Below are 14,915 nucleotides of genomic sequence, written 5' to 3'. Positions count from 1 at the left end.
TTAATTATTTAATGTTATAAGTGATTAAAACAGGTATTAGGGTACAATTTTAGTATAAAAAAGTCGTTTGCTTCCTTGTAAATGAACAAGTAAATGGGTATAAATCCAACAAATACATATAAGATCTATGAGGAAAATGACAATCTAATGAAAGAAGTCAAAGAAGATGTACCTAGAGTGACAGTTACTGTACATGAATAGGAAGGCTGACTGAGAAGGCAATGGCACCCCACTCCAGTACTCTTGCCTGGAAAATCCCATGGACGGAGGAGCCTGGTGGACTGCCGTCTATGGGGTCACACAGAGTCGGACACGACTGAAGCGACTTAGCAGCAGCAGGAAGGCTGAAGAGTGTCAAGATGTCAGTTCTTCCCGACTTGACCCATATTGCTTGCTCACTGCAATCCTAATTTTAAAAACCCAGTTATGTTGTTCATAGTGGTAAACTAATACTAGAAGTTTATATGGAGCAGTGCACTTCAGTTGCTCAGTCGTGTCCGACTCTTTGCGACCCCGTGAATCGCAGTACACCAGGCCTCCCTGTCCATCACCAATTCCCAGAGTTTACCCAAACTCATGTCCACTGAGTCGGTGATGCCATCCAGCCATCTTATCCTCTGTCGTCCCCTTCTCCTGCCCCTAATCCCTCCTAGCGTCAGGGTCTTTTCCAATGAGTCAACTCCTCGGATGAGGTGGCCAGAGTACTGGAGTTTTCAGCTTTAGCATCATTCCTTCCAAAGAACACCCAGGACTGATCTCCTTCAGAATGGACTGGTTGGATCTCCTTGCAGTCTAAGGGACTCTCAAGAGTCTTCTTCAACACCACAGTTCAAAAGCATCAATTCTTCGGCGCTCAGCTTTCTTCACAGTCTGACTTTCACATCCATACATGACCACTGGAAAAACCATAGCCTTGACTAGACAGACCTTTGTTGGCAAAGTAATGTCTTTGCTTTTCAATATGCTATCTAGGTTGGTCATGACTTTTCTTCCAAGGAGTAAGCGTCTTTTAATTTCATGGCTGCAATCACCATCAGCAGTGATTTTGGAGCCCCCCAAAATAAAGTCTGAAACTGTTTCCACTGTTTTCCCATCTATTTCCCATGAAGTGATGGGACCAGATGCCATGATCTTCGTTTTCTGAATGTTGAGCTTTAAGCCAACTTTTTCACTCTCTTCTTTCACTTTCATCAAGAGGCTTTTTAGTTCCTCTTCATTTTCTGCCGTAAGGGTGGTGTCATCTGCATACCTGAGGTTATTGATATTTCTCCCGGCAATCTTGATTCCAGCTTGTGCTTCTGGGAGTTGCAAATTAAAAATGAGATACTACTACACACTTATTAGAACACCAAAATCCAAAACACTGACACCACCAAGAGATGGTGAGGATGTGGAGCAATAGAAATTCTCATTCACTGCTGGTGGGGATGCAAAAGGGTAGAGCCACTTTGGAAGATAGTTTTATTCTTACAAAATCAAACATGCTCCTACCATATGATCCAGCAGTGAATCAAGTGAAGTGAAAACTGACATCCATACAAAAACATGCACGTGAATGTTCACAGCAGCTTTATTCATAATTGCCCAAACTTTGGAAACAACCAAATGTCCTTCAGCTGGTGAATGGATTAACGATGATACAGTGCACATACAGACAATGGAATACTAGTCAGTAATAAACAGAAATGAGATACCAAGCCAAGAAAAGACAGCGAGGGACTGTAAATGGATATTATGGAGCAAGAGAAGCCAATCTGAAAAGGCTATATGGTATGTAATTCCAACTGCATGACATTGTGGAAAAAGAAAAACTGTGGAGATAATAAAAAGATTAGTGGTTGCCAGAGGTTTGCAGGGAGGAAGGGATTTCTGCGGAAGTGAAACTGTTTTGTATGATACTCTACAACTTCGGTTGTCACATGTCATTATACATGCTGTCCAGACCCACAGAATGTACAGCGCAGAACCCTGAACCCTAATGTACACAGTGGGCTTTAATAGCAGTGAATCAATATTGGTGCATCAGGTGTAGCCAATGTGCCACACTTAGGCAAGATAGTCACAGTAGGGAGGATGAGGAGGGGGAGATGAGGGAGTGTATGGAAACTCTCCTTTCTGAGTAGATGCTTCATAAACCTGAAACTGGTTTTAAAAAAAGTTGACATTAACAACAAAAACAGGCCTCAGTACGAGTATAAAGTTTAAAAATGTAAAGAAAACAGACTAGTTAACTATATCAATTTTAATATCTATTCACAGTTTAAAAGTTTCCCAGCAACACAAAAGAGTATTTTAGCTTTGAGACATTAAAACTACAAATATATATATGGCCATTATCACTAATATTAATATAAATTATTCTTTAGATTTTAACATTTTCCAACAAGGTGAGTCTTTTGTACAAAAATACCATATTCTTATTATCTTATAATGTGCCTTTATATAATATCCACAAAATGATACCAATTGCATTTGTTATAAAGTCGTAAAATGCATAAGATATCAGCAGTTTGATAACATTATTCTTTAAAAAGAATATCCAGTCCATAAAATGACAGGCTTAACTAGACCAGTTCTAAGTTCAAAATGTCAATTTTAAATACCAATTTAAAAATAAAACTAAGAAAATATGTCATAAGTGAGATCACTGCTATAGCAACCAAGTGCATTTGCTCTTCAGAACAAGTGTGACATTCAGAGCTGAGTCAGTGATCTGTCTGCAGCAGCAGCAGCAAGAATTTGCTTTGGAGAACAAGCTGGCATACTGTGGTGGGAACACGGAAAGAATGCATTTTGAAAGTAATGAACACACTTGATGTGAAGATGACAGAACCTTGACTTGGTTAAGTTGGAAGTCATCAAGCAGTGGGTTTGATGATCACCATTAATGCAAAGCGGTTGTATCGGTCAAAATCAAACAGGAGACTTTCTCTGCTATAATCAGGTGACGTAATTTTGAAATCTTTGTTGAAGTATTTCTAAGAAAGACACCCTGCTGTAGGTTGGAATTATCATTGCTCCCAAAATTATCTCATTCCAAAAGAGGAAAATGATGAATTACCATCTTTTATAAATTACCACTGCCAAATGGTAGAGGAGAACCTTGGTCGCAAAGAACCGTAATTGACAGCCCACAGGCATCTATGTAATTGCTGTACAAAACCAAAACAAACCTTTGAGGCCAAACAAAGTATTAGTCGGGGCAAATATAAAACACTCTAAACACTTAATTTCTGGAGGCATTTTTCTTTTTTAAAAAAAAAAGCTTCTTAGAGTAGTATCTATTAATTTGTAGATCAAATACTTGATACTTTGGCAAATAAAGTTTATTCAATACTTTTAAAGTCCTACCCGTATCAGCATTGTGGGCAATGATGCTAAGAAAATGCATTTCATTTCTAGGAAAAAAATAGGAGATGATTTTTGCTCTTCAGAGTACCCACTATTATATATTTCTTCCAGAACACAGTAGAAATAGACAGCTGTAGACATGTCCCAGGGTCAGGGGGACTTGGTGGACTCCGTGGCGTGACGCCGTGGGGTTCACGCTAGATTCCTACCGGTGGCCTCCATACTTGGCCACCCAGTCTGTCCTCCCGTGCACGGAGGACACTGGCTGTGCACGGTTCACAATATTTAGATTCTTGGCTGTAGGATTATAAGTAGGTCCTGAAAACTGCCCCCGACCAGTTTTGGTGTTCCAGGGATATTCTGAAAGAAAGCACAATCAGAAATTAGAATTTTATTCAGATGACCATGCAAAATAAAGCAGTTCATTTTATGGGGGGATGTCTGAATTTAAAAGATTAATTCAGTGTTTTCTAAAGTTTTTATATATATGCATATACAAATATAAACCAAAAATTCTAAGGTAGAATTGTGCTGATGCCAGTTCGCATTTTCAGCAGCTTCCGAGCCGTAATTTCTGGTTTGCAGTTCTGACACTGCTGCTCTTCCAAGTTTTGCTCACTGAAGCGCCCATCATATTTAGATAGGCAATACCATCTTGGGTGACCAAGAGCAGCTCCTTGGTTTCAGTTCAATGGACAATACCCACAGAGTTGTTGATCAGTCGCTAAGTCATGTCTGACTCTGCGACCCCATGAACGGCATCCCCAGGGAGCAGGTCCCCTGTCCTTCACTATCTCCCTGAGTTTGCTCAGATGTCCACTGTGTCGTTGACGCCATCCAACCATCTCATCCTCTGTGCCCCCTTCTCTTGCCCGCAGTCTTTCCCACGTGTTAGTATTTATATCACACTGTGGTTACATCTAAATGACACTTGAACACAGGGTCTCTACAGAAAATGCATTCAGAATTGTCCTGTAAAGTCTGACTTCATGGGGCCCCATAGTAGGTTCCTCTTTAAACTTGAAAATGTGGTTTTAAGTCAAGAAACCTAAATGTTTTATTGGGCAACTCATGGATGACAACATGACCCCAAACCTTTCATCACGAGGCTCGTTTTATTCATACTTGGATTTGGCTGATGAGAACTTTGTGAAACATTTTACTGTGTTAGACATTTGTTACCTGAACAGTTTATGAGCTCTGATTGCTTGAACATCTCAAATGACAAAGTCATTTTATAGAGAACTTTTCAACATCCTCAGTCCCTGCTTTGCCCCTTCCTTGCTTCAAACTGGCAGCCAGGTGTCAAGCTGTTCTCACTTGATGGTCCATCTTTCTGTTTGGGATTTAAATACCTTTTGACACTGTGTGGTCGGTGTCTTTCTTGGATTATCCTCTATAGGAGTCAATTTTGAAATAACTAACCATTCTGTACACTTAATAATAGCTCTGCTCTATTTATCTGCGTGGTTTTCCCGTTTCTTTCTTACATTTTTACCGTAGAATCGGGAGTGTAGGAGGAACTCATGGGGGCAGGTGGGTCCTGACATGCTGCTAACCTTGGCTGACAGAGAACATAGCCTTAAGTGAGGCGCCATCCTGGTGACGGTCACCTGGGAGGTTGGTGGTTTGGTCGGGACAGGGAGGCCAGGAGCTCTTTCTTGGTTTTAACAGGTCATTTCATCCCACACTTATTTGGTTTAAAGTTCTCAGAGGCAATACAAAGCTCCCTAACAAAGACAGGGACAGCGTCTAGAAGGGCCAGTTAAGTGTGCCTGTTTTCTAGAAACTGCCCTTTAGTTATAACCCACTGGGATACAGACTACCATCAGTATGATAAATTAGCGCCCTCACATCTGAAGACTCCAACCGAGCAGAATGGTACCACGGGAGGGCGGAGGAGAGGGCACTCAGGAGGAGGCCCCGGTAGCTCAGAGAAGGGAAAGGGAACCCATTCCTAAGTTACCAGTGGGTGAGAAGTGAGGGCCCCGGGGAGTAACACCCAGAGCGGCTTTTTCTCCACATCGTGACTTAGTGACTAAGTCAAGTCCTAAATGCATTTGAAGGAGACTGTGTTCAGGCCAGTATTCATGAAACCTTCCCCCAAAAGGGAATCATTTTGCCACTGAGGCAGGAGTCTTTGCTGAGAAGTAACTCTTTTAGGACTCCAGCCCCCTGGGGGTGAAGAACCTGGTAGCCCACCCTGCACCACCCCCAGAGCGGAGCTGAGAGCCCGTGGATGCTGGCTGTGTGTTTGTTTTAAAACCTGCATGTATCCTCAGAGGCGTTTAACCCCTTGCCCGAAACCAAGGAGTTCCTTCTTGGCCAAAGGAAAAGGTGTTTGCCTCTAGTTAAGAACGTGATCTGTAACTTTTAGCAAGACAGAAACCTCTGTGCAGTGGAGCTCACGATGGCACCTTCTGCCGCAGAGGCTCTGGGAGAATTCAGTGAGTTACCGTGCCTCAGGACAGGTGGTGTCTGAAGCGGGTCCCTGCTCCAAGTCCCTGTGGCTGTCAGCTCAGGGGACAGGGAGGTACAAGGGGGCTCGGGATGAGAGACGACCTGGCGAGGGAGGCTGTGGCTAATCTGACGTTTCTTCTCCAAACTCGAGGATGAGGACTAGAGAAGAGAGGGAGGCCGAGAGACGGGGAAATAGTCGAGTAAATACGGTAATGACCTGGTTTTATTCTCTTGTGGGAAACTGTCACACCAGTGGGAGGGCTGGAAGACACATCTCTTCCAGAACAGTGTTTTCCTAAGGATTTGCATTGACCACTTGAGAATGGTTAATATTTACTTCTTTTTTTTACCTTTCCTCCTATCACGATCTGTAGGAAAATCTGATAAGCAGAGTAAATGGAAGAGATGAAAAGTTATGAGAGAGCATTTTACTTAGGAAAAAAAAAATGAAACCAGGCATATGCATGCTAATATGACAGAATAATTAATATATAAAGGCCTCCAATCTCTTATAAAAAATATGTTCAAAAATACTCACTCTTACTTTCTCAGGTACTCAGATTAATTTTGAGACATTATAATTTTCTGTCTTCATATTAAAAAGTGCTAGCAAGCTGTGGCTAATGACTCGTGATAAGGCTGGCTTAAAATATTTGAGGCTTTATAAAAAGTATTGCTGTATAAAATTACTTGTATATTTTGTTTCAGCAGAGAAATCCTGAAGCAATTCTTTTCAGAGATAAGGTAACTTAGTACTGCGTAAGCACTTCTACTGTGGTTAAGATGTAAAATATGAAAGTCCAGTGGTTTTTACAATTTTAACTCCAAGAGTGTGACTGGTGACTCTAACCAGGAATTCTAATATAAGATCCTGGCTGGGAGAAGACTTTTGAAGTCAACTCATAAAAATTAAACTGTACCTTGGTACCTTATCAAACTTGAAGTTATCTGCCTCAGTGTTAATTTTAGGTGCTTTAATCAGGCAGGATATCTATTTTAGATTGAAATAATTTAGACAACATTCATGGTCAAATCTTGTCAACGCAAGTTCAGAATCCTCACCTCCGTTTCAAGAGCATCCCCCTGAATGTGGCTGTCGTACGCCATACAACTGCAGAGCAGTGACCTAACTAGTCCTTACGTTGGAGGGTGGGGAAGGAGACTTCACCACCTACTATATTGCAAGGCAAGTGCCGGTGAGAGTTCTGTGGTTTAGTTCTAAAGCCTAAGACGAACCTGCAGAAGAGCCGCCCGTGAACTAACATGCAGCAGAGCCTCAGCATCTCTCAGAGTTTTGCTCAGTGCTGGGTACCAGGCAGGGAGCTCTGAGAGATTGATCCTCTCACATCTCATCGTGCAGCGCAGCACTCTCTCTGGACTTAAGACGAACAGGGTCAGTCCCAGCTCCACCGTTTACGAGCTGAGTGACCCTCAGTGAGCCTCTTACAACACCAGCTTCCTCATCTGAAAAAGGTCGACCTGATGAGGTCGTTGGGACAATTCAGTGGCAACATCCTTGTGTAAGTGACTCCTATCATTAGACTCATCAAACCACATCTTTGGAAGGAAAATGGGACATTTTGCCAAAAGCAATTAGAACTGTAGTTAATAGATGAGACTAATTGAAAAGTTTTCACTCAGGAAAAGTGACTCCAGTCTTTGGACGCTCTGTTCTCATCAGAATTCTCAAAAACTGTTATCTGAAGTTGTTCTTACCTGAAGCTGTTGCACCAATCGGTGCTAAGTGTATCCTCTGGCCAGCTGACCCCACTTCTTTTTTGAAAAAGGAAGGAATATATCCTGACTGATTGTAAGGAGCATAACTTCCAAGATTTCCTAGTGATGTATCATAAAGTTTCAGAGTCAAAAGGTTAATACTTTTAAAGCACCGGAGAGTAACTTTGATTACAACCACTACTAATGCTAAATTCTACTTGGAGGGCATCCTCTATATTTCATGCGAGGTACTACGAGCGTACAGGCACTCACTCCCATTCAGTCCGCATAACAACCCCCTTAGAGGCATGTTACCCACGCTGGACCTGGCTAAGTTCTCAAAGTAAGTGACCAAGATCAAACGTGAACCCAGAAGGTCACCCTGAGCGCCCCTGGGTTTGTATGGCTCCAGTTCGTGACCTGAGAGTGGGTTTCCTTCCAGGAAGCCCCTGTCCCTCTGGCACTTCATCACCTTGTAGAATCACCCTGACGAGTGCACCTGTCCTCACAGGGGTTGTTGTACGGACTGAGCGAGGTGGATCCGGAGCACTTAGCACAGGATCTGCTGTCCATCACGTGTCAGCTGTCATCACCCTCCATCGCTATCAGTGAAAATACTCTTTCAGTTATTTTCAGCAGATTTGCTTGATTTCTATAAATTGTCATAATTTAAGAAGACAAGCATAGAGCTTTTTTGAGAGCAAGTTATGCTTAGAATCCCAACAACTGAAGGAGGCCACTCGCGGTGTGGACGCTCCCATCTCTCCTAGTCCTGGTCTGACCCCTGGAAGCAGGGGCCCTTGGCCATCACAGGGTCCTCTTACGACAAGGTTTGGGGTAGATGTTGAGAGGCACATTGGACAGGAGATTCAGAGGACACACCGTACTCATCTACCATGCCCAGAAATTACCTTGTGGGTCCTCTAATTTTTCAGGGAAACTTTCATTGCATGATAGCTTTTCAATGGGTTTGATTATGCTTTCTTCTAAAGAGAAGGCAGACAGAAAGAAAGAATGAACAAGAAGGAGACTGTTAACAGGAAAAGCAGAGGAAAAAATGAATTTCATGATTAGTGAAAAGATCCAGAGAGAAACCGTGAAAGGAGAATGTTTTCTGTGCAGTCACCGCTTTCATTTGCTGTTGATCATCTATTCCCCTGAGGCTCAAAGCTGTGGGGCTGTCATTTGACTGTATTCAACCAGTCGGTCCAGCAAATACTATTTTTAAGTAACTGAGAAAAAAAGAAGGAAATTGCAGAGCTGCAGTGTCGGACATCTCAGCACTGTTAGATGGATAAGTTGAGTCTCCACAGCAGGGAGAAAGCCTGTGAGCTGTCAGAGTATGTGATGGCACTCAGAACTCCTCAGCTGCTACAACAGTGGCCCTCTCCCTCTTGATCCAATACCACCTACATTTCCTTTCTAAAAAAGAGCTCACTTTCAGCTGCTATCTAAAATGTTTCACCATAAGTCTTAGCAATGCCAAAGGATATACCTTCTGGCCTAGTGTGATTATAGATATTTAAAAATAAACTATTACATCTCTCTCTTAAATACAACCAATGGAACCTAAACCATAGTGATTTAACCCTCACCAGTACTGACTTATGGAGAAGGCAGTGGCACCCCACTCCAGTGCTCTTGCCTGGTAAACCCCATGGACGGAGGATCCTGGTGGGCTGCAGTCCATGGGGTAGCTGAGGGTCGGACACGACTGAGCGACTTCACTTTCACTTTTCACTTTCATGCACTGGAGAAGGAAATGGCAACCCACTCCAGTGTTCTTGCCTGGAGAATCCCAGGGACGGGGGAGCCTGGTGGGCTGCCGTCCATGGGGTCACACAGAGTCGGACACGACTGAAGTGACTTAGCAGCAGCAGCAGCAGCAGCAGCAGCAGCAATTCTGACTTAAGAAATACGTGACCACAGTCCTTTGTGACAGAGAATTTCACATGAATCTCTTTTCTCTCTAAAATTTTATTTTTATTCATATGTCAACTCATTTTATCCAAACATAGATTTAAAAGTCTTTAACCAGTCAAAAATATGTATAGATTAAAACCTTTAAAAAAGGGTCTCGTAACCAACCATAAGTATATTAAAAAATTTTTTTCTGTATTAGTTAGAATGATTCATTGTATATAATTAATCAAAAAGGTGAATATTATAAAACTTTATTATTAAAAATGAAAGGCTGGATGTTTTTTTGAAATTCATCTCTTAATGAGAAAGATAGAACCTTATACAAGTGGTTCATGTATCCATAAATAAATACAGCATGCTCAGTCGTGTCTGACTCTTTGAGACCCCATGAACTATAGCCTGCCAGGCTCCTCTGGCCATGGGACTTCCCAGGCAAGAATACTGGAGTGGGTTGTCATGCTCTCCTCTAGGGGATCTTCCCGACCCAGAGATTGAACTCCCATCTCCTGCATTGCAGATGGATTCTTTACTGCTGAGCCACCAGGGAAGCCCAAATAAATATTATTTATTGCTAAAATCAGACAGAATTCAGCTTTAATTTTTTTTAAGATGGTAAGTAACAAGAAATCTCATAAATGCATAGTAGGAAATGAAAGGTGTTTAGTTACAGCTTTATGATTGTAGTCTTTGAACTCTGTTCAGAGTTACCAAATATCACACAGTGATCTCATAAAAAATGATCTAAAATTGTTTTTAAATTTTATGTTGGAGTACAGTGGAACTAATACAGTATTGTATTAGTTCTAAGAATGATTTTTAATTATCATTCAGCTGTAACTCAGGTTCACCTTCTGTTTTTTTTTTTTTACAAGAAATGGAAACAGACTTAAAAAGAATCTGTCCCCCAGTCATCAGAGGGACTCACTGTCTCAACACTGACACCAAGACATCAAATTGCCCTTTGACTGGCACCCCAGATATTTTCACACCTGAGTGGTGGGTGTGAGTGCTGACAAGTCTTTTCTTTTGTAAAACAGGAGAAAAGAGACCCCTGCTCAGGCAGATCTTTTAGGAAAGAACCCACAGAGAAGTTAAGATCTAGCTAGTGATTTCCTGAAAACTCTCCATGCTGAGGACCAGCTGGAAACCCTCCTTTGCCCCCAAAGCCACCTTGGTTGGAAGAAGGCAGCCAGTACATTTAAAAGTAAAAATCTGCAGAAGGAGAATGATGCAAATTCATACTTTGGATGCAATCTTGCTTTACCTGTGTTATTCCTTCTGAAAGCAAGTTCTGCCCCCAAGGGTCCCAGTGACTTAGGAAACAACCGGTTGTTCCAGACATACGGGTTCATATCCTTTCCACTGGCAACCATGGACACGTTCTTGGGGTTGACACCTTAGAAGGACAAAACAGTCATTTCAGAGGTTAGAGTGCGATTGTAAACTTGAAGGAGAAATATACATTAAAACTAAGACTAGAAATAACTTGGGGGAATGGAAATAAATTTTGGCTGTAGGATAGCAAATATTTGCTATGTGACACCTTCCTAACCCTCAATACAATAACCTGGAATCCTCACAGTGTCTTTTAGAAATGTAAGGTGTTTTTTTTTTTTTTTTTTAATGCAAATAAACATTGGACATTTCCTGCTAAATGTTTCGTAAAAACTGAGATGGCACAAAAATCTTCCAAAAGACACTTCCATGTCACTCACTCATTTTGAGTGTGCGATCTACGCCAGACCCTTCTTGGTTGGTTTCAAGCTGGGAAAACATTCTGGATTCAGCTGGAAAAACAGACATGTGGCCAAGAACCCAGGGGAACTGAGAAGTTGGAAAGTACACATAAAGATTCATCTGGCAAGCTTATTTGCATGTCAGATACAGTAAAATCTCAACAATTTATTTATGATTTTCCAAAATCTGGGAAAGGTGGAATCAGCCTTTGTTACCCAGTGGCCAGAAGGTGTTGGCTTAATATGTTTTAAAGAGATTTGAACACTTCCTGAACTTACTGTCTTTTTACTGATAATTAAATTTGGTTCAGTTTAGGAGACACCAGAGACATTACACTGTCTAAGCCTCTGGGTTGTATGTGTAGGGTTCTCTACCACTAATGTAGTGAGTCAGAAGCTGGCCCCAGGTGATACAGGCTCTGGCTTTTCACAGAGCTTCTTGGCAAGGTTTCACGTTTCTGAGACATATAATATCCCCGGTTTTAAAGCCAGAAACACTCCTGGTGGTTCTGACTTGAGCCTCAAGGTTACTTATCATCAGTTCTCTAAGGAAACACTCCATCAGGTAAATCATTTCCCTTTATTATAGGATGTAGCTCCTTATGGATTTTGGTTTCTAATAAAATACCTACAAATAGAACTACAATAAGCAATTACCCAACAATAAAGAAGATGCACCAAGTAGCAATTACTCAGGTTAAAAACATCTTTAAATATTTACCCACAATGAAGGTATCAGGTCAGGGGGAAAAACTACAAATCTATCTAGGTGAACATTTTTTATAGTTCAACAAAGAATGAGCCCTGAATAGTTATTTTAAGACAATTAGCCTTGCAATACTCCGAGTTCTTAAAAGGACATACATACTACACTTTTGAAGGTAACTGCTTCAATTCTTTGTCTTTTTAAAGATTTCAGTTTTCTTGGAAATAGACAAAATGTAGAATTTTAAAACATGTATTAGTTTACAGGCTTTTCTAGACCACCTTCTTAAACTAAACAGTCTTAAAGAGATGCAGAAATCACTCTACTATCATCCCTCCTCTCAAAGGAAGTTAAAAAGTCAGTTAGCAAATATTTACCGAGCACTTCCCGCATGCCAGGCAGTGTGTGTGGCACTGGGGAAAAAGTGGTGAACAGAACAGACCCGTCTCTGCCCTTGTGGCTCTTACCATCTGCTGCTGCTGCTGCTAAGTCGCTTCAGTCGTGTCCGACTCTGTGCGACCCCATAGATGGCAGCCCACCAGGCTCCCCCGTCCCTGGGATTCTCCAGGCAAGAACACTGGAGTGGGTTGCCATTTCCTTCTCCAATGCATAAAAGTGAAAGGTGAAAGTGAAGTCGCTCAGTCGTGTCTGACTCTTAGCGACTCCATGGACTGCAGCCCACCAGGCTCCTCCGTCCATGGGTTTTTTCAGGCAAGAGTACTGGAGTGGGGTGCCATAGCCGTCTCTGCTTACAATCTACTCTGATAAAAAGGGAGACATCAACAGCTGTAGAGAAGCAATTAGCAGTGTGGGGATTATTTAGAAGAATCTCATGCCGAGGGGACAAAAAACAGAAGCAACTAAGCCAGTCTTTATTTTAAAAAGGTACTTTAAAGCTGAAATGTGAATCATGCTGGGGACTTGGTAGTTGGTAGGGAAGTGCGTTTCTGGAAGGGAAAAAACCTGGAGCCAATCCCAAGGATGGAGGAGGGTGGGGGGAATGGGACCTGGCCTGAATGGGGCTGGAGTGGGGGGCGAGCGGGTGGCAGATCCCAGAATTCATGTCTTGCTAAGAAATTGAAAATACAGGTGGGAGGGGCACACACAGAAATGACACAGGATGCTGGATTCACCAGGTAGAAGGAAGGACTGTATGTGACGATGAGACTCGAGAAGGGTCCACCAGAGCCAGGTTTCAAAAGTGCCGGAACCGGGAGTGAGACCAGAGGGCGTCCCAGAGCTGGTTAGCATGTCCTCCGTACACTCTATTTGCAGCAACTACCTTGAGATCATTAAGTACCTAAGGCTTACAGGGCGAGCTGATGACCACAGTCCCACCGTAAGAAACAAAACAGAACCGCAGAGTCGCGCTCCAGTTCACAGCCGGTCAGCAGCAGGTCAGTAACTGTGACTCTTGTGTCTCTCTCCCTGAAGGCCAGTGTCACAGATCTGCCAGTCCTTGTAGTATAATGTCATGCTGCCCTGAAATTACATGGCACATTTCTGGAGCTCCCATGATCCTGAAGGTTGATGCTTAATAAGACCTTAATACTTGGCTTTACAGTTGAAAAAAAAAAAGGTGGGGCCCAAAAGTAATATTCTCTGTTATTCCTGAAGATATTCAATGAGTAACTATGGACCATAAATAAATGTCAAAGGTCACTTTTGTGTATCTGTTCTCTGCTGGCTCACAGTAGGTGCTCAATAAATGTTTGTCCAAGTGACTGAGCTGAGCTCAATTCTAGTTTCAATTCTCACCCAGCTCTAGAGGGGCCATCTTTGAGACAGAACGTGTCAGAACAGGGTACAGTAAGGCTCAAGTTTAGATTGCAAACAATTCATTCTAATTTTGAGTGTTTCTTCAGTTCAGTCGCTCAGTCGTGTCTGACTCTTTGTGACCCCATGAATCGCAGCACTCCAGGCCTCCCTGTCCATCACCAACTCCCGGAGTTTACCCAAACTCATGTGCATTGAGTCAGTGGTGCCATCCAGCCATCTCATGCTCTGTCGTCCCCTTCTCCTCCTGCCCCCAATCCCTCCCAGCATCAGGGTCTTTTCCAATGAGTCAACTCTTCACATGAGGTGGCCAAAGTACTGGAGCTTCAGCCTCAGCATCAGTCCTTCCAATGAATACCCAGGACTGGTCTCCTTTAGGATGGACTGGTTGGATCTCCTTGCAGTCCAAGGGACTCTCAAGAGTCTTCTCCAACACCACAGTTCAAAAGCATAAATTCTTCGGCACTCAGCTCTTTTCACAGTCCAACTCTCACATCCATACATGACCACTGGAAAAACCATAGCCTTGACTAGATGGATCTTTGTTGGCAAAGTAATGTCTCTGCTTTTTAATATGCTATATCGGTTGATCATAACTTTCCTTCCAAGGAGCAAGCGTCTTTTAATTTCATGGCTGCAATCACCATCTGTAGTGATTTTGGAGCCCCCAAAAATAAAGTCTGACACTGTTTCCACTGTTTCCCTATCTATTTCCCATGAAGTGATGGGACCAGATGCCATGATCTTAGTTTTCTGAATGTTGAGCTTTAAGCCAACTTTTTCACTCTCCTCTTTCACTTTCATCCAAGAGGCTCTTTAGTTCTACATTTTCTGCCATAAGGGTCGTGTCATCTGTATATCTGAGGTTATTGATATTTCTCCCGGCAGTCTTGATTCCAGATTGTGCTTCTTCCAGCCCAGCGTTTCTCATGATGTACTCTGCATAGAAGTTAAATAAGCAGGGTGACAATATACAGCCTTGACGAACTCCTTTTCCTATTTGGAACCAGTCTGTTGTTCCATGTCCAGTTCCAACTGTTGCTTCCTGACCTGCATACAGGTTTCTCAAGAGGCAGGTCAGGTGGTCTGGTATTCCCGTCTCTTTCAGAATTTTCCACAGTTTATTGTGATCCACACAGTCAAAGGCTTTGGCAGTCAATAAAGCAGAAATAGATGTTTTTCTGGAACTCTCTTGCTTTTTCGATGATCCAGCGGATGTTGGCAATTTGATCTCTGGTTCCTCTGCC

General features: G+C 42.5%; 1 protein-coding gene across 6 annotated transcripts in view; it reads right to left on the bottom strand.

The window, feature by feature from the left end:
* Positions 1–1,552: 1,552 nt before the first annotated feature.
* Positions 1,553–14,915, bottom strand: part of MAK (male germ cell associated kinase) — a 51,394-nt gene continuing 38,031 nt past the window's right edge. For 2 of the 6 annotated variants that reach the window (XM_027524450.1, XM_027524451.1), the window contains exons 12-14: positions 10,715–10,846; positions 7,528–7,647; positions 1,553–3,711 (exon numbers count right to left, since the gene is read on the bottom strand). In XM_027524450.1, coding sequence (XP_027380251.1) covers positions 3,557–3,711; positions 7,528–7,647; positions 10,715–10,846 — 407 coding nt within the window. In that variant the 3' untranslated portion in view covers positions 1,553–3,556. Of the gene's footprint in view, positions 3,712–5,128; positions 6,192–7,527; positions 7,648–8,438; positions 8,514–10,714; positions 10,847–14,915 lie in introns of those variants that run through there. The other 4 variants (XM_027524454.1, XR_003508033.1, XM_027524452.1 and 1 more) reach the window with 4 other exon arrangements.

This window comes from Bos indicus x Bos taurus, chromosome 23, assembly GCF_003369695.1.
Source record: "Bos indicus x Bos taurus breed Angus x Brahman F1 hybrid chromosome 23, Bos_hybrid_MaternalHap_v2.0, whole genome shotgun sequence".
In the NCBI taxonomy this organism is placed as follows: domain Eukaryota; kingdom Metazoa; phylum Chordata; class Mammalia; order Artiodactyla; family Bovidae; genus Bos; species Bos indicus x Bos taurus.
This window is presented reverse-complemented; position numbering and strand designations above follow the sequence as displayed.